This window comes from Galleria mellonella, unplaced genomic scaffold (genome assembly GCF_026898425.1).
Source record: "Galleria mellonella isolate WM207_F2 unplaced genomic scaffold, CSIRO_AGI_GalMel_v1 utg93, whole genome shotgun sequence".
NCBI lineage: Eukaryota > Metazoa > Arthropoda > Insecta > Lepidoptera > Pyralidae > Galleria > Galleria mellonella.
The window spans coordinates 212,945-239,815 of record NW_026442176.1 but is presented as its reverse complement, the minus strand read 5'-3'; the positions used below and the strand labels follow the sequence as shown (position 1 = coordinate 239,815).

The window sequence follows — 26,871 nt, the reverse complement described above, 5'->3', positions numbered from 1 at the left end:
GAGGCAAAGCTTTTGTAAAGATATCCGCTGTCATATCCCCTGTTCCTAGGTATAAAAGTTACACCATATTTTGTTGCACCATATCTCTTATAAAATGTTGGCGGATATCGATATGTTTGGATAATGGAAGTGTGCTGGGCCCATAACCTGATGGATGTGGAGTTTTACAGGAGACCAATAACGTTATTTTATATTTAAATATTTTATTACGTACGATATTACAGAAAATATTTTTGTGGCAAGACAAAAGTATTTATTTTTCTAATTAATTAAGTTGTAGGTCTATGGTTTTGTACGACCTCTTTCTTACAGAGCTAAATTGCAAAATTTGTATGTGATTTTACATTCTTTTTATTTTAGTTGTAGTTTGTTTTTTACAGAATATATAATTATTAATGCATACAAATAATATATTCGTATTTCTGAAAAAGTAAGTTATAATTATTAATTAAAATATATATCAAAGTTGTGGATAATTATTGGATCTCGTCTACGTCCGTACCGACTCGCACATGAACACAAATGAATTATTTTAACAATTAGTAGAAATGTATAATGAATAAAATTAATAGTCGAATGAAATTAGTAGTCAAATGATTTGAAAATCATTAGAATAATTAGAATAAATTATTCAGTTGAATAATTGATAATTGGATTAGTAAATACGAGCACCACTAGTCTAAGTCACTTATATGAATCTCTTTAGGCAGAATAATCACTGACCTTAGCCTGTCTTTTGCTTATAAAACAAACATCATTGAAAAAATTAATTTCTGTTTACTCTGAAATATATTATATGCTATTCTATACTTATTTATGTGAATAATTTAAAATTATTTCTATTTGCTTTTCTTGCATGTTTATAAATGTGTGAATTGTGATAATAATTATCTATAATAAACTTCAATTGGAATCATGACTACATCTAACCTTAAACTGTTATGCAGTAACTTTTGCAAACTGAGGTAAACAAACCATTACTTTTACATTGTACAGATAAAACCTGAGGTTAAAATTAGTTTTATAAATGAATTATATAAGTTACTTATATGATTTAAATTTACCTTATTACAGATTAGATAACATGGTAACAAGATCTAATTCATACTATAAGCCAAGGTATCGCCCTCCACATTGGTATATGCCTAAGGATAGAGTGGTATGTACAAATTTAATCAAATAATACAACGGGTATAAGAAATAGTTTCAAATTTTTCAAATCATTTATTGCACGAATATGGGTACATACATTAGATGAAAATAATAATTACATGTCCATTATTCCACATTCTACCATATCGGCATGTACAATATAAAATTAAAGTAACTTTAATTTAATTTATAACAATATAAACAATGTCAATAATAATAATAAAATTTAAAAAATGTCAATAGTTCTACTGCAATTCCTTGTATGTATTTGTTGGAATTGTGCAAATATTTTTGAGTCAAAATTTTATTGACTCACATTTATTGTTTCTCCTATAAAGTCGTTATTTTGGTGTTTATGCTTTTTTTTCCTCGAAGTAGCGCTATGTTCCTTTTATAACAGAGTTTCTATAAACTTTTCCATAAGTATTCAACTCTACAATTCTTCACAATCACCTCCATTTTCACCACCACTGAGGCAAAGAGTGCAGAATTTTTTTTAATTGTTGCTAGAGTATTTGCATAGGAATATCTGGAACACTTTATTGTCCAAAATGTGTTACTTATGGAACTGTTGTGTTTGACCCATTGAAAAAGCATTTCAAGGTGATAATGCATTCAAAGAATATTTGTGCAAAGTGCTGTAGCAGCAACTTTCTGTCTTCATTGATGGAATTAAAAAGCTTAGAACCTGATAACATAAATGTATTTCTGATAAAGGACACTGTGTGGAAGAACAATATACTTTGTTCGCGACATTATTTGTATATATCGTAATTTATAGTTGTTAAGTCCCTAGTTAATCGTTTCTGTATTCTGTTATTTTATATAGATTTACATAGATTTAAGATAGTGTAAGTTAAATAAAGTATTCCTTTGCGTGTTGTCGTTATTACCTACGAATAGAAATTGTAACAATAAATAGAATTAAGAAATTGTAAATTGAAATAAAATAAATAAATAGACGCTATAGAGTACCGATCTGAAGAGACACGCGTCTCGTTCATTTTCGCCCGTCCCGCTCGCACAGATCGCTATCGCGAGTTGGAAACATTATCGTGCGAGCGGGCGGGTATAAAGATAGGCCGCCTCCCGTCGAGCGGCATTCGCTTCCGGGCAGCGACGCACTACACTCGAGAAGAAATAGGACAAGAAGAAAAAATACTCTCTTCAGACGGTACCGGAGGCTTCAGAATAGTAATCGCTGTGTTTCACTCCAGCCTGAACCAACGCCCCTACAGTCCACGCTCACCGAACGGCAGTCCACACCGTTCAACGTGGTCCTTCGAGAAGCCGGATTGCTGGAGGAACACCGTTGGTACATCGAGAAGCCGGATCGCTGGAGGAAGACCATTCTGAAGCCGGATCGCTGAAATGCCGACTACGAGAAACATGAAGTCGTCGCAACAAAAAATCGCCGTCACCGAAGCCACAACGTCCGCCGCCACCACGTCGACTACGGCCGCCGGAACGCTGTCTGTCGCTGCCACGCCGTCCGTTGCTGCCACCACGTCGTCTGCGGCTGTCAGAATGCCTTCTGTCGCTGCCACGTCGTCTACCGCCGCCACCACATCGACTACGAACACGTCCGGCGATACGACGACCACAGGAGCCACGGAGACTACCGAAGCCACAGGAACGACAGAGGAGACAGCAAGGAAGAAGGAACCGAAGCACGGCACGGCACGCACGGTTCGCACCACGGCCTCGCAGAAGAAGAAGGCTCTGGCCAAGGCACGGGAGGAGCTACTTCGAAAGGAGGTGGAATTGGCCGCCGCACGTGTCGCCGCCCTGGAAGCCGAATCAGAGGACAACGAGGAAGTAGAAGACGACGACGCTACCGTCAGAAGAGAACGAACGTCGGATTGGGTTCATCGAAGCACGCTAGCACTCACGATGGAGCCGCATGTACCAGAGATAGAAGAAGTCACCGGCAAGCGTCAGGGGTTCGTCCCATCGAGACCCGTTGAAGAGGATTCGAGAGCGCCGCCGCCACAGCCGAGCAGCGACGCACTTCACCGGGACCACGCACGCCACGTTGACCCACATGCCGCCATTCCTACGATAGCAGCAGCGATGCAGTCGATGAAGAAAGAAGAACCGGTGCTGAAGGTGGGCATCGATTGTAATGAGTTTGCGATCGCCATGCAGATGGCCGCTCGCAACATACTGCCCTCCACAGCGTCAAGAGTCACCGAGTTGCCAGTCTTCAATGGATCGTCGAGCGAGTGGTTACCATGGAAGATGGCCTATGAAGAGAGCGCAAGTCAACTCACAGAACAAGAGAACCTAGCAAGACTGCGCAGAAGCTTGAAGGGGGCCGCAAAGGACGCGACACGCTCCCTATTCGTCGGGTCTACGACCGCAGAAGAAGTAATGAAGATGTTAGCCGCGAGGTTTGGCCGCCCTGGAGCACTCGTCACAGCCGAACTGAACAAACTCCGCGCGCTACCACGACTCTCGGACAACGCAAGAGACGTCTGCCTCTTCGCAAGCAAGGTGCAGAACGTCGTCGCCACGATACGAGCGCTGAACAAGAGTCACTACCTATACAACGAAGAAATAGTGAGAAACGTCACAGAGAAGATGCCGTCGGTACTACGCTTCAAGTACTACGATTTCGCCAACGACCAACCGGAGGGACAACCGGACCTCATAACACTCTCTCAGTTCCTGCAAAGGACCGCCGCACGATGTGGAAACTTCGCCCCCGCCGAGGAGATACCGTCCGAAGACCGGCGGGAGTCCGCTCCTAGGAAGACGGCGAAGACATACACGACGCAGGAGAAACCCGCTACACCACCGTGCCCGATGTGTCGACGAGAGGGACACGCTCCATCGGACTGCAAGACGATGAAGGAAGCAGACACATCGGCGAGATGGGAGTTAGCGAAGACTCATAGGCTGTGTTTCCGCTGCCTCAAAGTAAGAAGATTTCGCCACGCCTGCAAGAGCAAGAGATGTGGAGTAGATGAGTGCACGCAGACTCATCACCCTCTGCTGCACACCACGCGACAACAGCCGGAGAATGAAGTAACGACACACGTCGTCGAGGACAAGTCCGCCGCAGTCACCGCATCGGCAAGGGAAAACGACAAGATCGCGTTCCTGAAGATCCTGCCGATACGAGTCACCGGTCCCACGGGAACGTGCGACACCTACGCGCTACTGGACGACGGGTCGACTTGCACCATCATCGAGACGACGGTGGCGGAGCGAATCGGTGCTACGGGTCCCCCCGCACCATTCTACATGGAAGGTGTGGCCGGGGCGCGGATCAACGCAGCTCAATCGACGCGTGTTCACTTCAAGATCCGCGGGCGGAATTCACAAGAATACACAGTGGGGGCACGGACGATGGACAGACTGCAGTTATCACCGCAGTCGGTACCACGCAGCGTCATCAAGGGCTGTCCACATCTGCGGGACATAGAGAGGGAATTGGTCTACGAAGAGGGCAAACCGACGGTACTGCTGGGGCAAGACAACTGGCACCTACTGCTGGCCCACGAAGTCAGAAGAGGATCCGACACGCAGCCGGTCGCATCACTCACCGACCTGGGATGGGTACTGCACGGTACGAGTCGCGGCAGGACAAGACAGCAGGTGCACAGAATCAGCCACATAGTGACGACACATGAAGAGGAACAATCGATGGAAGAAATGATGAAGCAACATTTCGCGCTCGAATCGCTGGGAATCGCACCGAAGAGGTCTTACAATGAAGAGGAACGTCGCGCCCTACGCATTTTAGAGGAGAAAACTCGTCCGTTACCGGCGGGAGGATACGAGACGGGGTTATTATGGAAGAAGGACGACCCTGTGCCGCCGGACAACTACGAATCGGCAATGCGACGTCTCCAACTGGTCGAAAGGAAACTCGACAAGAATGAAGAAATCAAGAAGAGATATGAACAGCAAATGGACACACTACTCAAGAACGGGTATGCTGAAGTCGCCCCGCCACGGAGTTCCCAACGGGTGTGGTACCTGCCACACTTCGCCGTCATCAACCCGCAGAAACCGGGGAAACTGCGGATCGTGCACGACGCAGCAGCCAAGACGAAGGGCATCAGTTTGAACGACATGCTGCTGCCGGGCCCCGACTTACTTCAATCGCTACCGGGGGTCCTCATGCGGTTCCGGCAACGACGGGTGGCAGTCGCGGCGGACATAAAGGACATGTTCATGCGGGTCACCATACGGGAAGAAGATAGGGACATGCAACGGTTCCTGTGGCGAGGAGATCGACGAGAGGGTCCACCTGTGGAATATAGGATGAAGAGTGTCATATTCGGCGCAACATCGTCACCGTGTACAGCAATCTACGTCAAGAACAAGAACGCAGAACAGTACAAGGAAGAGTTCCCGGAGGCAGCAACGGCGGTGGTCATGAACCACTACGTCGACGACTACCTCGCCAGCTTCGACACGGAAGAGCAAGCCGTACGCGTCTCAAGACAGGTCGCACAGATCCACGGTCGAGCCAACTACTATCTCCAACGGTGGGCGTCGAACTCGCATCAAGTGCGCGCCGCGTTCTCCGACACCGGCGGGGACAGCGTGGTACAACTCGACGCGGAGAAGATACTGGGGATGGTATGGCGACCTTCTGAAGACACCTTAGGCTTCAACTTCAACGGACACAAGCTTCCGCCACAGATAGCCAGCGGGGAACAGACGCCGACGAAGAGGAAAGCGCTACGAGCGATTATGTCACTGTTCGATCCACTGGGCCTCGCCACTCCCATCACCATACAGGCGAAGAAGATATTGCAGGAGACGTGGCGTACCGGTATCGACTGGGACACCGAGCTGCAACCACGGGAAGCGGACGCCTGGCGGAGCTGGATGGACCACGTGCGACGGCTGTCCGCGCTGGAGGTGCCGCGGTGCTACCCGGAGGTAGCCACGGCCGATACAGCGGAGCTGCATACATTCGTCGACGCCAGCTCGGACGCGTACGCCTGTGCCGTGTACTGGCGGGCCGTAAGCGCGACCGGCGAGGTCCACGTGTCGCTGATCGCGGCAAAGGGACGAGTGGCCCCACTCAGCAAGGTGACCACGATACCGCGACTGGAGCTGCAAGCGGCCGTCCTCGGGTGTCGCCTATCGCGCACGGCAGTCGAAGAACACGACCTGAAGCCCGCTCGCCGAGTATACTGGTCGGACTCACGCACCGTGCTCGCATGGCTACGCACCGGTCCTCGCGCATACAAGCCGTTCGTCGCGCATAGAGTCGCCGAGATCGTCGAAGAAACGAAGACGAACGAGTGGAGATGGATACCGACGCGGCACAACGTAGCAGACGACGCCACACGCGACCCACCGACGGACTTCGGCTCGCAGCATAGATGGTTCCGTGGGCCGGACTTCCTGTACCTCCCCGAAGAGCAGTGGCCGCGTGAAGATAGTACGAGCGACGATAGTCAAGCGGAAACGGGAGAAGAACGCGTACACAAGCTACAGAACGCGACGCAGTTATCCATAGCATTACCCGATCCGTCACGTTTTTCTAATTGGTTGAAACTTGTTCGCAGTTCAGCACGAGTGTTGCAGTTCATCGACCTCCTGCGACCGACCAGTCAACGCTGTACCGCCATCCGAAAAAGAAACAAGAAGAAAGAGAGCGCCGACCCCACTTGGACCCGCACGAAGAAAGTCGATAGAGAGAAGACGAAGATGAAAATCAAGAACAGCAATAGTCCATCTGTGTGTTTCATCCCCATAGACACACACTACCTAGATCGCGCGCGACGGCTATGGATTCGCGCGATACAACAAGAGGCGTTCGGCGACGAAATCGCAGTATTGAAACAAGGGAAACAGCTGCCGTCATCCAGTCGACTCATACAGCTGTCAGTCGTCATAGACAACGACGACATTCTGCGACTTCGATCGAGAATAGCAGCCGCCGCCGATCTGTCAGCCGAGCAACGAGAACCCCCATCGTCGACGGAAACCACGCCTGGGTGCGCCTATACATCGCATGGGTGCATCGGAAACTTCACCACGGCGGCTTCGAGATCACCACGAACGAGGTGCGACAACACTTGTGGGTGTTGCGCCTACGACACGCCGTCCGCAGTGAACTGAAGAGGTGTCAGCTGTGCCGCCTACGAAGAGCAAGACCGGCGCAGCCGTCAACGGGCAACCATCCACAGAGCAGGCTGACGCATCATCAACGACCGTTCACGTTCACCGGCCTAGACTACTTCGGGCCTATGACCGTGACAGTGGGCCGCACTCACCAGAAGCGATACGGAGTGCTCTTCACCTGCCTAACGACGCGCGCAGTCCACCTAGAAATCGCCGGCAGCCTCAGCACGGACTCCGCCATAATGGCCCTGCGGCGCTTCATAAGCCGCAGAGGGTGTCCCACTGAGCTATGGTCCGACCAAGGCACCAACCTCAAAGGTGCCGACGTCGAACTGAAGAAAGCAGCCGAGGAAGCCATCCAAGAAGAGTCATCAGTCCATTTCATCCGGTGGCGCTACATTCCCCCGAGCGCACCCTTCATGGGAGGTGCGTGGGAACGGCTGGTGCGTAGTGTGAAGACCGCACTAGCCGCTACGTTGAACGAGCGGGCCCCCAAGGAAGAAGTCCTCCACACTCTGCTGGTCGAGGTCGAGCACACCCTCAATAGTCGACCGCTAACCCACGTGTCAACATCGGCAGACGACGACAGCGCCCTAACCCCCAATCACTTCATATTGGGCGGTCCATCGCGCGTCCCACTGCCAGGCAGCTTCACCGAGAGCGACGCGGCGGGACACAAGGAGTGGCGTGCCAGCCAGAGGCTAGCTGATTGCTTCTGGAACCGGTGGGTGAAGGAGTACCTACCCGAGTTGCAACACCGGCGGGAGCCCCGAGCTACACACGGAGCCATCAAAATGGACGACCTGGTCTTGATAGCTGATGGGACCTTGCCTCGCAACACGTGGCCGCGAGGCGTGGTGGTGGCGACCTACCCTGGACCAGACGGCGAGGTTCGAGCGGTCGACGTGCGGACGAACAAGGGCATCCTACGGCGACCCACTAAGAAGCTGATCATACTGCCCACATCGACATCGAGCGACGCGAACACGAGTTAACTCCAGCTACGAGAGCTGCGGCGGGAGATTATGTTCGCGACATTATTTGTATATATCGTAATTTATAGTTGTTAAGTCCCTAGTTAATCGTTTCTGTATTCTGTTATTTTATATAGATTTACATAGATTTAAGATAGTGTAAGTTAAATAAAGTATTCCTTTGCGTGTTGTCGTTATTACCTACGAATAGAAATTGTAACAATAAATAGAATTAAGAAATTGTAAATTGAAATAAAATAAATAAATAGACGCTATAGAGTACCGATCTGAAGAGACACGCGTCTCGTTCATTTTCGCCCCGTCCCGCTCGCACAGATCGCTATCGCGAGTTGGAAACATTATCGTGCGAGCGGGCGGGTATAAAGATAGGCCGCCTCCCGTCGAGCGGCATTCGCTTCCGGGCAGCGACGCACTACACTCGAGAAGAAATAGGACAAGAAGAAAAAATACTCTCTTCAGACGGTACCGGAGGCTTCAGAATAGTAATCGCTGTGTTTCACTCCAGCCTGAACCAACGCCCCTACAGTCCACGCTCACCGAACGGCAGTCCACACCGTTCATACTTAGTTGGTATTTTTTGTATAACTAATTAATTTCTACATTCAAATTCCATATTTGAATGATCCTTTAGAAGTCACAATGGTGCCATTGCTTATTGCATTGCATAATTGGTTATTTTATCAGATTCATAAATATTCATAAACAATATTCAATCATGTAATATAAACCAGCTTTTGTCTACTTCATCATAAGTATGAATTTCAGAAGTAGTAAAATCAATGATATTACACCATTTTTAAACAGTTCTAACCTTCTGGAAAACAATTGTAAAAACCATATTCATTTTCATGTAGTATTATATGATACTGAAATAATAATGAAATGCAATAGTTCTTGCATGATACTGGAACAAACATATAAACAAACAAAATTGTATTACATTATTGTTTTGGCTTCTATTTTTTGGATTTTATCCCCTTATAACAATTTTTCTTAAATAATAAAAATTTATTATATTAGGTTATCAATGACACCATTAAAAAAAATTACAATGTTTAACTAATAATCATACATTTAATTTTTTATATTATACAGATGACTGATGACATGGTAACTCAGGAAAATAAGCAATTTATTGAAGAAGTGATGAAGGACAAGCTTAAAATGCAAACAGAAATGAAATCACCATTAGTTGAAGGTGATGTGCAACAAACTGTCCAGTGGTCTCCATTTATCAAACGAACAGGTCTCATAGCACGTAAAATTGGAAATTATCCTGTGTGGGATAAAAGTGGAAAGAAATTACAGACTACTTTATTACAGGTATGCTAAATCATTATTTAAAAAAAAAAACTTATATTTGGTTAAAAGTTAACATTCCGTTAATGCTGTTGTTTCAGGTTGTTGACAATCATGTTATAAAGTATATTCCTCCTGAAGAATATAAGCCAATGAGAAACTCAACGCAAAGTGGTATAAGAACACAAAGACATGGATGTTTATTAATTGGTTCACAAACTATAGACCCGAGTACTGTGACCAAAGATTATTGTGGTATATTCGACAGTGTTGGAATGCTACCAAAACAGCATTTGTGCCGATTTTTAATTTCACCAGAAGCTGCCTTGCCCACTGGAACTCCATTGTTTGCAACACACTTTAGAGTTGGAGATTATATAGACATTCGAGCAAAAACGTTAGTACTCTTTAAAATTTAAAAGAATTACACACACCATATCACTAATCCATTTGATCCATGCACATATTTGATTCTGAATTTCACTTCAGGGTTAGGTGATAAAAACAAAAAATGAAACTGTTACTCTTCTGCAAGGATTGCCTTTAACATTCACAGCAGAGGAACAGATGAGTAGGTTAACTCCAGTCATTTAGAGACTTTATTGTATATGTTGTTCTGTGCTAGCTTTTTTAAGAGATCAACAATTACATCATTAGGGCCATATTTTTAGAATTTAAATAATGTTATGATAAAATGCTTTGCAATTTTGTGATTTTCTAAGTTATGAGTAATTTTTTATACTTAGGAATATTCGAATTAAGAAAATATAATTGGTATGTCTTTTAATTTTTTTATACAACTTAGAATGGCATACATGCTGACGGCTTACCTGATGGAAAGTGGTAACCGTCATCTATAGACATGAGCAATACCATGGACATAACAGAGTATATTGTTTTGTCCATGATACCCCCCATGAGTTGCCATTCCCACAGATAATATGGGGGGCCATGCATTGGCATTCCTGAGGACTCAGGTCTTATTCGTCTGTACCCTGTAAATTCACGCCATATCTCACCCTTCAAATCGAAACAGCCATGCAAACACAACTGCTTTACGGTTGAAACATGAATGGGACAGAGATACCCAAGCAAATGACATTTATACAAAGTCTCCCTCTGTTGAACACAAATTAATAGTGTAAAAATAAACAAATTACTTTGTAATATTGTCTGATATGATTGTTTTGTTAATATTTATTCTAAATTACCTGTTTAAAAAAATATTTTAATAAACTGTTTTGAATTATCCACCTAATTGGTCATATTTATACATAATTATATTTACTCGAATATTCATTTGATGCAGTTTAGCGTGAATTAATGTTGGCCGCTGAATGAGTATGCACATAGGCGACAAACAATAGCCCTTTCGATTGTGTACTCAATAGCAACGAGACATTATAACAGTATGCACATACATTGCGTACGTACTGACACGCACATATTTTAACTGCGCTCGGTACCCATCTTATGAAAAAACTAACTACTCTTCTTTTTCTCTGATGTTGTTTTGTTAGTGTAAGTGCCATATGATCACGGTTCTCTTTTGAACGTCACTGTATGTAATAAAAACATTAAAGTATACTACGTGCAAGTTGATTATAGACAATAAATATAGGATTAATTGTACACAGCAAATTCAAATGAGGATATTTTTTTTTACATAGATAATTTTTAACGCGTCATTTTTCAATTATCTGAACTTATTATGAATAAATAAACCAACTAAAAACTTCCGTTCTATGCGACTTATATGGAGGACTTAATATGGAGGAGGTCAAGCTTATGATTAATATTCATAGGGTTAAATTTTGGGTAGCATTTATTTATGTAGCGTTTTCTTTTTCAGTATTGATAGAGGTTTTCAAGGTGTTATAAAACGATGGGGATTTAAGGGTATGCCTGCATCTCATGGTGTAACTAAGACCCACAGAAGACCAGGAAATATCGGTGGAGGTGGAGAAAAAGGCCGTGTCTGGCCTGGTACAAAAATGCCTGGACATATGGGTAACAGGTTGGTGAATACTAATAAAAGTAACAGATATTACACGTACAAACAGGAATGTAAACGCATATTCCATTAGTTTATACAGATTTCACACATATATACATAGTTTAAGCCTAAGAATCTTAGGAATGAATATATATTGCTTTTTACAAATATAATAAAATTCTCACTCTGTATGTATGTACATAAGAGATATTTAAGAAAAATTGATATAAAATATCTTAATAAGCGCAATAGAAGACTATAATTTTTGGGATTTTTGTCTTTCTATGTTTGTTCCTGGATCACTTATGCACCAAATTGAATGTAGTTTTCACATTTGTGTTCCTAATTTTAAAAATCTGTCTTTTTCTTGATAAATCGTTTAGAATTGGTTACCTACAGCCGAAATCAATAGCTGGTGTATAAGGCTAAGGTATTTGTTGCTATCTGTATGTTAGCAGTTATAAATAAAGTCTCTTTGTAATAGAATCTGCCTCAAAAATTGCATTCCATTTATTTACTGACGATAAAAAAATATTTTTTCAGGTGGAGGATTTTACGAGGTGTAAAAATTCTTCGAATCAACACAAAATATAATGTTATATGGGCTCTTGGAGTCGCAATACCGGGTGAAACCGGTGCAATGTGCTATTTGTATGACACTGTGCTACCACTGAAGAAATTAAAAACGGCCCCACCCTTTCCAACACATCCTCCAATGTCTGATCTACCTTTAGAATATTACGATGAATCGATTCATCCGTTTGATGACTCTACTATAACTTTGGATGACGCCTAATAAAATCTATTAGAATAAGATGAATTAATAATAAATTGCTTAAGAAAATATAAATGTTATAACAATATTAGTTTTTTTTTGTAATGTGATATACTCGTATATGACCAATTTTTTTAGTAAGAATTACTGGAAAAAGTTTGCTAATTTATTTTTTAATAGTATGAAAATGAAAAGGTAATCCCGCCTGCATTATAAATAATAATAATATAAATTTCAATAGAACTTAATTAAAAAGAAACAAAATTTTATTAAAATTATCACAGAAACACGCCTTAAATGAATTCAATCAATCGTACGAGTTTTTTACTTGTTACTATTGAACATCAGTAGACTATTAAGATCGAATCAATTATTAATTTCTTTAACATTTCATTAAGTTTTTTTCAAACATTTCATTTTAATGGGTAAAAATGTAATGATAACCCCGCCATATCTACGCTGGCGGGCCACTAGTGGGAAATGATAGGTAAAAATAAAAGCAGTTCAGTTGGCCCCTCGTGAGGAATTTCTTTTTATACCACTGAAGTGGCAAACAAGCATATGGCCCACGTGATGGTAAGCGGTTACCGCAGTCTATGAACGTCTGCAATATCAGGTGTATTATATGTGCGTTGCCGACCCTGAAGAAACCTCTACTTCCTTTTTGAAGAACCCCATGCTGTAGTCTCTTGGGAAAACCTCGGCAGGGAGCTCATTCCACAACCTGAGTGTTCGTGGGAGGAAACATTTTTGAAGCCATGCAGAACACGACCATTGAGGCTGTAGGTCATGAGGATGAACTCCCTGTCGATGGCAAGCCGTACGATGGTAGAAAGTGGCTGTGGGCATCATATTGAACATTTCCTCTGAGCACAATCCATTGTACAGGCGGTAGAACACGCAGAGTGAGGCAAAATCACTCCTAAGATTTAAGGGTTCGATACGGTTTGTAAGCCTGGGATCATTGACAGTTCTCATAGCTCGTCATTGCACCGAGTCGAAAAGTTCAAGCTGGTATCTAGGTGTTTCCGCTCAAAAGTGACAGCAATACTTTATGTGGGGCTGGATTTGCGATTTGTAGAGCATTAATCGTTGATCCGGCGTGAATTAATACTTTGATCCATTAAGCACATAGAGTTTTTGAATGCCAGCTTCACTTTATTTTCGAGGTGGCCACGGAATTGTACATCACTAGAGATATCGACACCAAGGATCCTAATGCTTTTAGAGATGTTAAAAGACGTGCCCTGGAATTGAAGTGCCACAGCGAATGGGTTTTTTAGCGATGAATGCGTAAAATTGTGTCTTATAAATTCAACAATAATTAACCACGAAGGTTTCCAGTTGAAATCGCATGGAGATCGACCTGATATGATATTTTGCTACCAATGGGGCTTTTTGACTAGATTACTAATGATCCCTTTCCCCTCTAATAGGGGTGCTAGTCACCGTTACCAACAATTCCTCTCCTTCCCTTGCTATGGTAAACGTTTTTCTATATATTGGTTTAGATAATACACATATATATGTAGCACTGGGTATTATGAAACGTTCCAATCGCTACAAGCACACACGTATAAAATGAGAGTAGTTAAGACAACCCTATTAATTTTCTATTAACTTTACAAGGTCTTGGGGAATTAATTTATTTATTTATACTAATAATATTTAATTGTTTATTGGTTATTTACGTAAAATATTCATTTCATTGACTTCGAACTAATTCAATTAATACATATGACAAAGACGTAAATCTATTTAATGATAATCAATTACATCAAAAATTATTTCTATTCTATTGTTGATTTGGCGGTTGAAAACCATAAACAGGGTATGGCTGAGGGCCACCCGGTGGTGGAGCTCCAGGTGCAGGAGCTCTCGTGTAAGGATAAGGTGAAGGAGGATATTGAGCAGGAGGATAACCTTGCTGATAAGCATGTGGTGGATATGCTCCACCAGCTGGAGGGTAATTCTGAGGAGTTTGAGGATAAGAAGTTTGAGGGGGAGGCGCCGTAGACACAGATGGTGCTGGACTACCAGGTTGTGATGAAGGATTTGAATAAGGAGGTTGTGATGCTGGAGGATATGGTGAAGGTTGACCAGGTGGAGGATATTGTTGTCCAGTAGAACCTGCTGGAGTTGAAGTCCCAGAAGCCACTGTAGCTGGTGGAGCATTATTGCCATGAGAACTTGAATTGTATGTGGGTGATTGTGCAGATGGAGAACCGTAACCTGAACTTGTTGGATTTTGTGATGTATATCCACTAGGTGGAGGTTGAGGTGATCGATTTGGTTGGGATGTGGGAGTTGAACTATAAGCAGATGTAGGTGTAGTATTAGGAAATGGTTGAGATTGATATGGTTGTGGTTGTGATACTGTTGAATTGTAAGTACTAACACCTACATTAGGATAGTTAGGGCCAGATTGTGGTGGGGGATATGTTGAGTTACCAGTGTATCCTGGTTGAGTAGCAACACGAACTGGATAGGGTGATCCTGCAGCTACAGGACTACCAGGTGGAGGGGCATATGGTTGCTGCACTGTTGAAGGAGGGTATCCTGATCCAGGATGAGTAGAAGGAGGATAATTGCTAGGTGTTGTAGTGATGGGAGGGCCATAAGTAGAGTTTGGAGGATAACCTTGTGGTTGCTGAGATGGGTTAGGAGGGCCGTACCCTTGGCCTGGTGGCCCATAACCACCTTGTGGGGGATAAACACCAGGTGCACCCTGATATTGACCTTGGTACTGATTTTGGGGATAAGGTCTTTGACCATATGATTGTGTTGGTCGTGTAGGGGTGGTAGAAACTCCAGAAGGTGGACGGTAAGGCTGCTGACTAACACCATCTGCTCCACTTGACGGCGGGTTCAGTGATCCTTGAGGTGGATTACCAGCAGCAAGTTGATGAGGTGGCTACAACAAATATTAAACACTTTGATAATATTTATACCAAAACATGTTTACTGTGAATAAAGCTAAATTAAAATATTAATATAGTTTAAGAATAATATAAACTTATAAATTAAGTTAATATAAATAAATTAATACAGAAAATATTTATTTCTATTTAAAGTTTGTTTGCCATTCTAAGTTGCATAAAAAAAGTAAAACCAAAAAAATTACTTTCACTATTGAGTTTTATGTCACAAAACAAATGTAAAAAATAAACACTTTTGTATCTAGTACTACTATTCTATTTGCTATAAAAAATAAGATGCATAATATCTAATTAATCAACATTGTCTTTTTCTTAAAACTAGTATTATTTTACAATAAGTTGAATGTATCTGGGTACATTAAAAAAAAAAAAAAGTTTACTTCATTTAAATAATAAAAAACTTGAACATTTCAAGCATGTTGCATTTCAAACTCTAACAGCTAACATCATCTTTTTGGTATAGTTGTAAAAACAACTAGGATTTCATTTTGTGTTTTTCAGTTTAGTTATGATCAGTTGAAAATGATGAAAGATTTCTTATTTATGATGTACTTTTTGGTTTGACTTTTGAAAAACAAATCTATCAGACTTAGATACTTTTGTAAATTCATTTATTAGTATTTTTAGGTATAAACATTGTTTTATTATTACAAATATGAATAAAAGATTTACTACAAAAACATTATTCATTTTTTAATTAATCATAGGTAAATTGGTGTATATACAAATATATGTAAGATTGAATTTTTTAACTCATTTTCACACCAAAACATTAAGTAGAAAAAAAAATAAGACCATAAATGTTAATATATGAATGTCACGAAAACTTTCACACAATAGCATACATTTTGCTTTTCTGTTAGGTATATCTGTTATGGCAAAATGGTCAGATTATAAAAGAACCTTATAAGTAACACAAAATCTTAAAAATATACACTTACCGGTAACAAATTTTGCATATTTTGATTCGGGTCTGCAATTGAAGCTAAATAAACTAAATTCCTGTGCAAGACTTGCTGGTACTGATGACACTCTATAACTTGACCTTTCGCTTGATACTCTTGAATTGTTTGTATGAGATGAGCATTTTCATCCAACATCTTTTGTACTTGAGCCGGACTTAAAGGGGGTCTATTTCCTCGTGGTGCAAAAGCAACGGACATTGTGGAATATTCCAATCAATTTTTATTTACAGTACATGAAATACTATCAGTCTCTTGATCTTAATTCAGTCTCAGAGATTTTAAAAAGTATACTAACAAAAAATAAGAATAGGCAATAAGTTATATGAAATCCCATGGACCATAGACAAGACAAACAATATTTTTTAAGAACAGTTAGCGTTGCGCGAATTTATTAATCCGACTACTATTTATTCGATTGAGCAAATCATTTGACAACTAATTTTATTTAATCGACTACTAATGATAGCCGACTACTAATATCATTCATTTGTAGTCGTTGATGTACGAGTCGAATTTTAATTTGTTTTATTAAATTCAATTTAATTTTATATGTTTTAGACAATTTGGATCCATTTTTGTTAAGTGTACTTAAAAAAAAAAACTATGTTAGTCCTTAATCACATATAATGATCTAGTCCTCTCGGTAAACATTCTCACGAGAGGACTATGTAATTTATTTACAAACTTTGGCAAACATCATGGATTTGATGTTTGATGAATAACATTTAATGAATAATCTATCATTAAAAGTAGGTACATATTTTTAATGATAGATTTATATGCAATGTATTCTGTGATTAACGTTTTAGTTCATAGGCAGAGCATTTTTTTAAATCGGAAACTAATTCTTCTGAAAATTGACAAGTAATAACGACGTCGAGATATTTTTTTTATTCTTTTTTTTCATTGGTTGTTTAGAACCAACTGACTGGGATGGAGATTAGTAGCTCAATTGTTAGAAATATACTATGTCAGGCCGACGTCGACCTGGCTCCAATAAAATATTCAGTGTTTAATATAATTTAAGCATGCAGCTTATATAGCTTATCAATATGGTGCATTGGTGTATAATTTGACGGAGTGTTATTACACATGACAAAAAAAAGATAATAACATTCATTTTACTGTAGTAAAAAAGAAATATGTTACTCATACTTTTAACTTATGCTTTATAATAAATTATTTTAATTCTTTTTTATAACGTACCAATCTAAGGTAGTAACAGTAATAATCGACACTAATGCCGGTCTCAGTTTCATAGACTTAGTATAGTATACTACGTACTAACAGTCTGGCAATGCAATCACAAAAACGGGACGAAAATGTGATTACATTTGTGTGCGTGAAATGTAAATGTGAACAATGAACAGTGCTGCACCATGCAAATTCTATTGTTACACAATTCATCGATTCTGTATCATTCTGTATTCATGATTCATCCATTAGAAATCGAAATTCAAAACTTTTATTATTATTTAATAATTGGTATTTTATAAAGTTAATGTAATTTATTTATTAAACTTCAGTACACATGTAATAAATAGTACGTAGTATATACATATTATGTAATAATTGTGCTATAAAATAATTACATTTTTAGAAACCAAATATTTGTATGGATTTTATATATTAAATATATAATAGTGTATTTTAACCGACTTTAAAAATAGAAGGAGGTCGCAATTCATTTGGATTTTTTTATGTTTATTACCTTAGAACTCCATTATTTATAAACCAATTTGGAAATATCCTTTTTTTATCTGATATACTCGTATAGTCCCATAAAAATTTTGTTATAATCGCTTCAATAGTTTGATTTTTAAATCAATATAACTGGTTTGCCACGATAAATGTGTGAATACATTGCCGTTTTTTAAAACTGTGGTGTTATACTTCCACATTTTTTTTTTACCAGAGGGAGACTACACAAAAGTAATTTGTGTATGTTTCGGTTTGATATAATAATAAAATTAGGTATAGGTACAACAGTTTTGTCTTCAGCTATACGGTAACGCATGTAAGGTATCACGGGCGACATAGTATACTGTGTTATGTACATGGTATTGTTCATACAGATACAGAGTGATGATTTTCACTCTTAATTAAGTAACTAGTCAGCTAATTTGAAAAAAAAATGTCCCACCCTCTAAAACGAAACACAAATAATACGACAAATGCAGAATTATAACTTTTTCTATTAATAAAAAACTTATCAAAATCGGCTCATAATTAGCAAAGATATTGTATAATATACATATAAAAAATATATTCGAATTAAAAACATTCATGTCAACAAAAAAAGTATATTTTGATTTATTCTTTTAAAATCGACCAATAAAAGATTAAAAATGGTATCATTTTATTTTTTGCGTCAGTGGTCATTCAAATTTTTTTATTTATTTGTTTTAATTTATATAACAAATTAATATATAGTTATTATGATTGAATATATAATGGCCTGTTGCCTTTGTCAACTTGTTCAATCGATACAATCGATTGAAATTTAGCAGCCATTGAAATTTATTGACAATCTCTAGGGAATTGAAATTAAAATTTGTGAATATTCACGTATTTGTTATTATTTTAATTCGAATACCTTCATTGAGCTCTCAAGGTATTAACTAGTTTAAATGTGATAATTTTCTCTGTCGATTCATATGCAAAATATGGTTCTAAATATTATATTTAAATAAGTAAAATGTTTCAAGCATATTTAAACGTAAAGCATGAAATTCAGGTAAAGCACACTTAATTCTAAGTTCATTAATTTAAAACTAATTAAATACTTAAAAAATACTAGATATTATTTGTGATTTTACGAAATAATACGATAAAGAATTATTCCGTATCAACGTATATTCGAAACAATTTTTAGACAACTGAAAAAAAAAAGAAGAACTATATTCCATTTCTTTTTCAGTTCATACTCCCACCAAAACAACTTCGAGCTTATGGTGTGTAAAATATTATTCTATTGTCTCTCTCACTCTAACATACAGGTTAGTATATTTTCTGTCTCGTACATTGCCAAACTATATACTTTATAATCTAATCTCGATTTGGTCAATAGTAAAGTAGTAGTCACTTTGAAATTGATCGTGACGAACAGAACGAGTCTGGACTGTAATATGAATACACATATTGTTTCTGACACAAACACTTAGTACAATGTACTACATAATAATGTTAGACCAACAGTGAATTTATCCGACGTTGTATTTCCTTCTTTTTGAAGTCGGTTGATATGAATCAAGCTTATTAATCAGATTCTCAATTCGGCTTTTTTTTTTATTGTCGGTCATAATTTGATTTAAATTTCAAAATCGGATCACTTGTTTTGAAATCAAAGAATTTTGGCACAATTGAAGTCAGTTCTTTCAATCTTAAATTATTTACAGACACGTTACGGGTGTGTGGGGTTAGATTTGGATGATTTTATGCTACCTTGGAACAAAAAAATTTAGGCGACTTTAGACTACTTGAGGTCTAATTTTTGACCAATTCCGGTCCGTTTTATATGGCAATACTGATAGTCTATAATCTGTGTATTTGATAATTTAATAACATATTTAGGTGTATTTTTATAATTGTACATATAAGTTCGAGTTTTCTTAAATTACGAAAATACAAACAAACTACAAAAGGTACCTAAAAATATCTACTTACAGTACTTACCGACCTCTTCTTTTGTTAGGAAGTTTTAAATATGTGTAATTTAAGTAGTTAATACCTAAAATAGTAACTACCGAGCTCGGCATCTACCTACTTTACATTATTTTACAAGTCATACTTATAACTAATACATCTTTACATAATTAGACGTAACGCTTATAATTAACAGTACCTACTTAGATAAATGAGTATGAATCCACATACTTTACATTGTTTGATGAAATTTATTTCAACTTATCACTTTTTTACAATATATATCATATTGTAAAAAAGTGATATATATATAAATGTACTAAGGTTAATAATGAAACTGGTTAAAGTACATATCCACTTACGTCCGTATACAGGGTATTTTTAAATGAACATGTAATAACCCAGGCTAGGCTATCAGTATATTTTAATTGGTATAAGGAATGAATTGAGAATTGGTCCATTCTAAAGAATTCACCGGCATTTAACCACGGTAATTTCCGGGGGAGGGGAGACCGCGTGTAAGTCGACCTGATAGAGTATATGGGGAAGGGATTAATAATAATGGGAACAGGGAATATGTGAGAATGAAAAGGCGAGTCTTTTAATGGATGATAATGAAATGGTAGCCCCGTCTGCGCTATCGGTATATACTGGTGTGGCACCATTGAGGTGATAGGTGATGATGAAGCAGGTCTATTTTTTTTATGGATGACAAAGGAGTGGTACCTCCACCTATGCTAACGGTATACGTGAGCGGGGCATCAGTGAGTGATAAGTGAGATGAAAAGGCAGGTCAGTGAGTACTTCGTAATGAGTACACCAGGAATTAAGCACGATGGTTTCCAGGGGGAACCACGTGGAGGTCGACCTGACAGAGTATATTGCTAGCAATGGGACAGGTAGTCCCTAATACTAACAATCTGTTCCCCCTTGAGTATTTATTTTTTATGGGTGAAAATGGTACGGTAATTTCAACTGTGCTATCGGTATACACTGGCGGGGCACCAGTGAGAGATGATAGGTGAGGATGAAAGCAGGTCAGTTAGCCCATAGTGACAAATTCAGTACGACTTAATCACAATGGTTTTCAGGAGGAACCGCGTGGAGCTCGACTTGATAGGGTACTTTGCTAGTAATGAAGTCATTACACCCTATTACTAACAATCCCCCCCCCCCGGGGGGGAGAAGGATTCCCTGGAAATCACCGTGGTTAATTCCTGATGAATTAGTCATGATGGACTAACTGATCTGTTTTCATTCTCATCTATTATCTACTCACTGGCGCCCTACCAGCGTATTCCGTTAACGCAGACATGGTAGTCATTCCATTTTTATCATAAAAAAACCTAAGTTGACCTTGCGGTTCTCCCTGGAAATAATCGTGATTATTTCTAGGTGAAATTATCAAAATCAGCTAATTGACTTGTCTTTTCATCCTGAACTATGAACGGAACTGGGATTATCATTCCATTAACATCTATTGAAAAATAAAATCGCAATAGGATCAATCGGGTTATATTTTCATTACTATCAATCCCCTCCCTCTCACATAACACTCATTAACCTTGGTTTTTAAACCTGTGGCAGTTAAATATATGGAATTATATTACGTGCTTAACTATTCTACAGAGGTAATTGGTTTTAACTTAGTTTTTTTTTAATGACGAAAATGAAATTTAAGTAGGTACTGATGAATTAATAAAAAAGAAAATATTTATTTGGCGCATACCGATAAAAGTTACTAAAAAGACAAATAATCTTAAAGAAAAAAAATACAAATTTAAATTTATACCTACTTAGGAATCATTAATGGTGGTAAAGGGTGGTAATGGGATGGTAACCCCGCCTGCGCTATCAGTATACGCTGGCGAGGCACCAGTGATAGACAGGCACTAGTGATCGTGACGAATTCCACTGCGATTAACCACGATGGCTGGGGGGAAAGGGATTGTTAGCAGTGGAGTTTGACAGCCCCATTGCTAGCAATATGCCTTATTAGGTCAACCTCCATGTGGAGGGTTCCAGGGGGAACCTGGAAACCATCGTGAACAATTCTTGTTGAATTCATCACGATGGGCTAACTGACCTATTTCATCTTCACCTATCATCCTTTACTGGTGCCCCACCGGTGTATACCAATAGCGCGGGTGGGGTATTATTGGTGCGCTATCATTCCATTATCATCCATTAAAAAAAAGCCAATGCCGCATGGCCAGTGGCGTAATTCTCGGAGGGCTGTACTGCGACAGTGTCCCAGGAGCCTTAAGCTCAGGGGGCCCCTCGGACTCTGACAAACTACATAAATTAAACTATAGTGAAAATTTCTCCCACATTCGGTATAGAAATAAACCAGATTCCAGGAACGCGGCTATAATAATGGCAACTTGTTTGGAAAAATATAGCAGAATTTCCGAACCTATATTCCTTGGTTAGTTTCACAGTCGCACCATCGAACAGCGCGTTTCAACAGCATGCGCACGTTTGTCATGAATCTGGATTATGATAAATCTGAAGTATGTTGAATTCGAAACACGACGAATACGGAACTAACGAATTTAAATAGTTTAGTTGGGGCTCTAGTTTATTTTTTTGCACCAGGGCCTTTGGTTACCTAGCTATACCACTGCGTGTGGTGCCGGTATAGAATAGGTCACCCCTTCCTACCTTGTGCGTGTCGTAAGAAGCGACTAAAAGAACATAATGGTTGAGGGATAAGCAGTAGCGTCCCACTTAAAACATCTCTAAAAGCCTAACTACGGTTGCCAACCCACCTGCCAAGTGTGACAACTACTGGCAAAACTCCCCTTATGGGGAAGGCTTATGTTCAGCAGTGATAATGATGAATGTTGTAGGTAATCGTGTACATTACGTATACAATACCGATTCTAAACCGGTTTTCACAATAATAATAATAATGTACCTACACAAAGGACCTAGTTTCATTTTAATTTTGTGACGATGTTGTAGGTTCGTTCTCAGTCTGATGTAAGAAACAATATTCGTATTCATATTACAGTCCAGTCCTGTTTAGTTCGTCACAATGAATCTTTCTATTGATCATACCCAGATCAAACCAAGAAACCAATATCATTAGATATAATATGGGTCCGGCCTTGTTACTACTATAAAAACATTCTGAATAGAGGTTCTGGTAAATGGAATGAAGGGACCAAGTATTTGAAATTTATCTTATAGATATATGGTTTAACTCGGGGCAGAAAGTAGTTTTATGAAAGTTCGTCGTTTTGTTCATAAGATTCATTTTTAAGTTACTTGCTTTAGACTCTTGGGGAATTCTATTTAGCAAAAAAGGCCTTTCCACCACCAACTTATGGTCTGATAATAATTAATTTTCAGACGCTATCATTGCTAATAATGGCCCTAAAAGGTATTAAAGTTATTGAGATGATGGGATTGGCTCCGGGACCATTTTGTGGATCAATATTAGCCGACTTCGGAGCTAGCGTTACCGTCGTTCAGAAGGTATATTATTCCATAATAATATTATTATTACCATTATGTGTACCATTAGGTACTCATCTCAAATAGTGATAATATTTAATATTTTTGACATAAAATTCGTTTTGTTAATTAATAAATCTTAATAGTTATTTTTATTCAAATTGAAGATAATAGGAGAGGGGAGGGGGCATTATTTTTCATGTTGCAACAAAACTAGCGTCAGGCGTCGTAACGACTCGTCATTTATTTAATCTTTTTCTGTTGTTTTCGTGGACCGTTTCGGACGCTTCCAGGGACTACTATTTTTATTTTAGTCCAGAATACTCGACTAGTCAAACTTCGATTGTTCTTACATTAAAATATATCTCTGCATTTGTTTATATTTTCATTAAACTACAAGATTATACTATTATAATTTTCAAATCAATAAACATAATGAATATCTGTTACAAAAAAATCTGATATTATTGTTCTTCTTTATTTTTTCTCATATTTTGCCTAAAACCTTCATATATTGAGACTCTTTCGATATAGAGTCTATATAGATATTTAGTTTCAAGTTCAATTAAAAAAAAATTCTTATTTTCACACTTAGGTATGAGTAACATTATTCATCCATAAACTTACATACTAACATAATATTAATAAGTAAATTTTGTTTTTCAGATAGAACCTTCTCCATTTGATGTGATGTCGAATGGAAAAAGGATGATATCGGTAAATTTAAAGACCAAAGAAGGTGTTAATATTTTAAGGAAATTATGTGCATCATCCGATGTTTTTTTGGATACATTTAGACCAGGAGTTTTGGAAAAACTTGGCCTAGGACCAAATTCACTTTTAGAAGAAAATTCTCGTTTAATTTATGCTAGATTAACTGGTTTTGGTCAAAAGGGGAACCTAAAACTGAAGGGTGGTCATGATATAAACTATGCAGCAGTATCTGGTGTACTCTCATTATTAAGAAATAAAAAAGAACCTCCAAGACCACCAATTAATCTGTTAGCTGACTTTGCAGGAGGTAGTGTTTTATGTGCCTTTGGAATTCTATTAGCTTTATTTGAACGCACAAAATCTGGAAAAGGTCAAATAGTAGATGCTAGTATGACTGAAGGTCTAGCTTACATTGCATCTTGGTTATTTAGATCAAGAAATTTGCCTATATGGTCAGGAGAGCCGGGTACAAATATTTTAGATGGTGGTGCCCCATTTTATAGGACATATAAAACCAAAGATAATAAGTACATGGCTGTGGGAGCTTTAGAACCAAAATTTTATTCAAACTTTTTAAAAGGCTTAGGTCTGTCTGAAGATGATTACAGTCAAGGTGAAGATATTGAACATCATATGAAAATATTTGAAGAAGTATTTCTTCAGAAAACACAAAATGAGTGGTGCCAGATATTTGATAATTTAGATGCTTGTGTGACTCCTGTATTAGATTTTGATAGCATTGATAATGAAAAATATTACATTTCTGATAATTTATTCAAAAGAAATGCAAATAATACAATTGTACCCAAGCCAGCCCCAGGGCTATCAAATACGCCTGGAATATCAGTTGGTTTGCAGCCTTTGCCGCAACCAGGGCAACATACAATTCAAGTGTTAAAAGAATTGGGGTATGATGACTATGTAATTAATGATTTAATTAAGCAAGGCTGTGTTTATGCTAGTCAGAAGTCCAATTTATAAATTCCAATGCTAATTTATTCATGAATAATATTATTAAGACATAATGGAATCTGGATGTTGTGAAATTAAGTTTTTTATATAGAGAAAATCTTTAATAATACTGGGTGATACATAGTTATTTAAAAATGTGTGTTGATCAAATATTGTATTTATAACTTTTAATATAACATTTAAATCAAACATTATATGTTTTTTTCCTAATTTATATTTTCCAAATATTATATCATTTTCACCACCAATTTGAGTAAGTCTCTTTTTAGCAATATTACACAAAAAAATTAGGAAAGTAGTAACATCCATACCAAACAGTGATTTCAATATCAATTGACACTGAGAATAAAATTCAGAAGTATCTCTAAATTCTTGAATTTCATGTTCTACAGAAACTAAACTATTTTGTAGTGCTTTAAATACTAGTTCTAAATTACATCCATTTATCCAATTATGATTAACAGATATTGTATCTAGCAAATTAACTACTTGATGGTGCCAACCAGATGGCACAAATAATGCATCACCTTGCTCTTGTATTATTTCGAAATATTTTATACCTTCAGACATTTCATATTTGAATAGTAATGGTAAATTTCCTAATGAATCTTTTAGTTTTTCTTCTTCTTGTGGTGGAAATAATATCCATTTTTTTCTACCCACTATATTTACTGACCAACTATATGAATTATACACATCTACATGTAAAGGCGTCCTGTAACAATAATTTTAACTATATAAAACCTTTTTAATTCATTATTAATTAGTTGTTTATAGAAAGAAGTAAATCTTTATACATTGATTTATTATACACAATTTGTAATGAGTTGATCTTAATGGATGGAAAATGTACCACCTGTACACATGAATAGCATCATAGACAGTACAAAATAAATGGCCAGTGGATACTCTCTGGCACCCATGGTTCCTCTAATTTTTTCCATTTCTAGTGTTACCTTCTCAAATTCAGTAATTTCATAAAACTTCATATATTAATGATAATTCTAATACATACCATGACTTTTCTGGACCAATATATACAAACATAAAGTCATCTTCTTTATGATCTAAAGCATATTCATTGAGCCAATCAGATGCAAAAATAAAAGGAACTTCATAAAATCCATCATTGGGTTTTATTTTTCTCAGATGCCAATCTTTAAGATAAAGAAGCTTTTCTTTTTCATTTTTCTTTAAATAACTTATATAATCATTCACTTTCATAATGCTCTTACAATGTGCATTATATGTTATTTTATTACAGTCTGCGACAGGTGCTTCTAAATTACCATAACTAACATTGAAGTGATCATAATTTATTATACCATTATTTATCCATTTTTTTGCGCATTCCCAAGTTGAACTGACGTTTTTAATAATGCAAGGTATATTTTTTTGCATATAATTTTGAAAGAAATGTTCATATTGCAACTCATTAATGTTCAATTCCATACAAACACAATCGTCGTAGTTGAATTTGAATGTGTAATCATAATGTTCAATTTCAATTTCTTTCATAGTTTAAAAATAAACACCACGATTCAATAAATATCTAAAGCTCAAGAAACATTTTCATAATATTTTCTACCCGTATGATAGATATTTCAGAATATTTTTTTTTTTTTTTTTTTTAGTACGTTTGTTCCGTTTGGAACAGGCTAAGATAGATAATTTGTCTGGAATTTTCAGAATATTGTCAAAATGACAAACTAGTAAAATAAAAATTGAAAATCAAGATAATATTTGACAAAAGTCAATTGTTAGAATTTTTTTCACATTAGAAGAATTTATTTTCAACAATGGAATGGCAAAGGAACTAAGTCATACAGTATGATCTTCAGATAGCATTTGACATTTGCTG

General features: G+C 38.2%; 4 protein-coding genes across 4 annotated transcripts; 2 read left to right on the top strand and 2 right to left on the bottom strand.

Moving 5' to 3' along the window:
• Positions 1-726: 726 nt before the first annotated feature.
• On the top strand, positions 727-12,399 carry LOC113516661 (39S ribosomal protein L3, mitochondrial). Its single transcript, XM_026901117.3, has 6 exons — positions 727-965; positions 1,075-1,159; positions 9,339-9,566; positions 9,644-9,939; positions 11,395-11,559; positions 12,082-12,399. The coding sequence occupies exons 1-6, from the start codon at positions 916-918 to the stop codon at positions 12,332-12,334; spliced, it is 1,077 nt and encodes a 358-aa protein (XP_026756918.1). The 5' UTR covers positions 727-915; the 3' UTR covers positions 12,335-12,399.
• A 1,576-nt stretch (positions 12,400-13,975) lies between these two features.
• Positions 13,976-16,576, bottom strand: LOC113516900 (basic proline-rich protein-like). The gene is made up of 2 exons (XM_026901394.3): positions 16,194-16,576; positions 13,976-15,227 (listed from the first exon to the last, which is right to left on the bottom strand). Exons 1-2 carry the CDS (start codon positions 16,413-16,415, stop codon positions 14,109-14,111), a joined length of 1,341 nt encoding a protein of 446 aa, XP_026757195.1. The 5' UTR covers positions 16,416-16,576; the 3' UTR covers positions 13,976-14,108.
• A 3,146-nt stretch (positions 16,577-19,722) lies between these two features.
• LOC113516684 (alpha-methylacyl-CoA racemase) lies at positions 19,723-25,199 on the top strand. The gene is made up of 3 exons (XM_026901142.3): positions 19,723-19,861; positions 23,220-23,345; positions 23,991-25,199. The coding sequence occupies exons 2-3, from the start codon at positions 23,238-23,240 to the stop codon at positions 25,017-25,019; spliced, it is 1,137 nt and encodes a 378-aa protein (XP_026756943.1). The 5' UTR covers positions 19,723-19,861; positions 23,220-23,237; the 3' UTR covers positions 25,020-25,199.
• Positions 24,794-26,618, bottom strand: LOC113516683 (2-oxoglutarate and iron-dependent oxygenase JMJD4). Its single transcript, XM_026901141.3, has 2 exons — positions 26,026-26,618; positions 24,794-25,725 (listed from the first exon to the last, which is right to left on the bottom strand). The coding sequence occupies exons 1-2, from the start codon at positions 26,526-26,528 to the stop codon at positions 25,053-25,055; spliced, it is 1,176 nt and encodes a 391-aa protein (XP_026756942.1). The 5' UTR covers positions 26,529-26,618; the 3' UTR covers positions 24,794-25,052.
• Positions 26,619-26,871: the final 253 nt, after the last annotated feature.

What these genes read in the sequence shown, in the direction of transcription:
- LOC113516661 (XM_026901117.3), top strand. Translation starts at nt 916, where the DNA reads ATGACTACATCTAACCTTAAACTGTTATGCAGTAACTTTTGCAAACTG. An exon ending in TACAGACTACTTTATTACAG is followed by an intron (nt 9,567 to 9,643) that starts GTATGCTAAATC and finishes CTGTTGTTTCAG; the next exon opens with GTTGTTGACAATCATGTTAT. An exon ending in ATAGACATTCGAGCAAAAAC is followed by an intron (nt 9,940 to 11,394) that starts GTTAGTACTCTT and finishes TTTCTTTTTCAG; the next exon opens with TATTGATAGAGGTTTTCAAG.
- LOC113516900 (XM_026901394.3), bottom strand. Translation starts at nt 16,415, where the DNA reads ATGTCCGTTGCTTTTGCACCACGAGGAAATAGACCCCCTTTAAGTCCG. An exon ending in ATATGCAAAATTTGTTACCG is followed by an intron (nt 15,228 to 16,193) that starts GTAAGTGTATAT and finishes TATTTGTTGTAG; the next exon opens with CCACCTCATCAACTTGCTGC.
- LOC113516684 (XM_026901142.3), top strand. Translation starts at nt 23,238, where the DNA reads ATGGCCCTAAAAGGTATTAAAGTTATTGAGATGATGGGATTGGCTCCG. An exon ending in GCGTTACCGTCGTTCAGAAG is followed by an intron (nt 23,346 to 23,990) that starts GTATATTATTCC and finishes TTTGTTTTTCAG; the next exon opens with ATAGAACCTTCTCCATTTGA.
- LOC113516683 (XM_026901141.3), bottom strand. Translation starts at nt 26,528, where the DNA reads ATGAAAGAAATTGAAATTGAACATTATGATTACACATTCAAATTCAAC. An exon ending in ATTGGTCCAGAAAAGTCATG is followed by an intron (nt 25,726 to 26,025) that starts GTATGTATTAGA and finishes TTATTGTTACAG; the next exon opens with GACGCCTTTACATGTAGATG.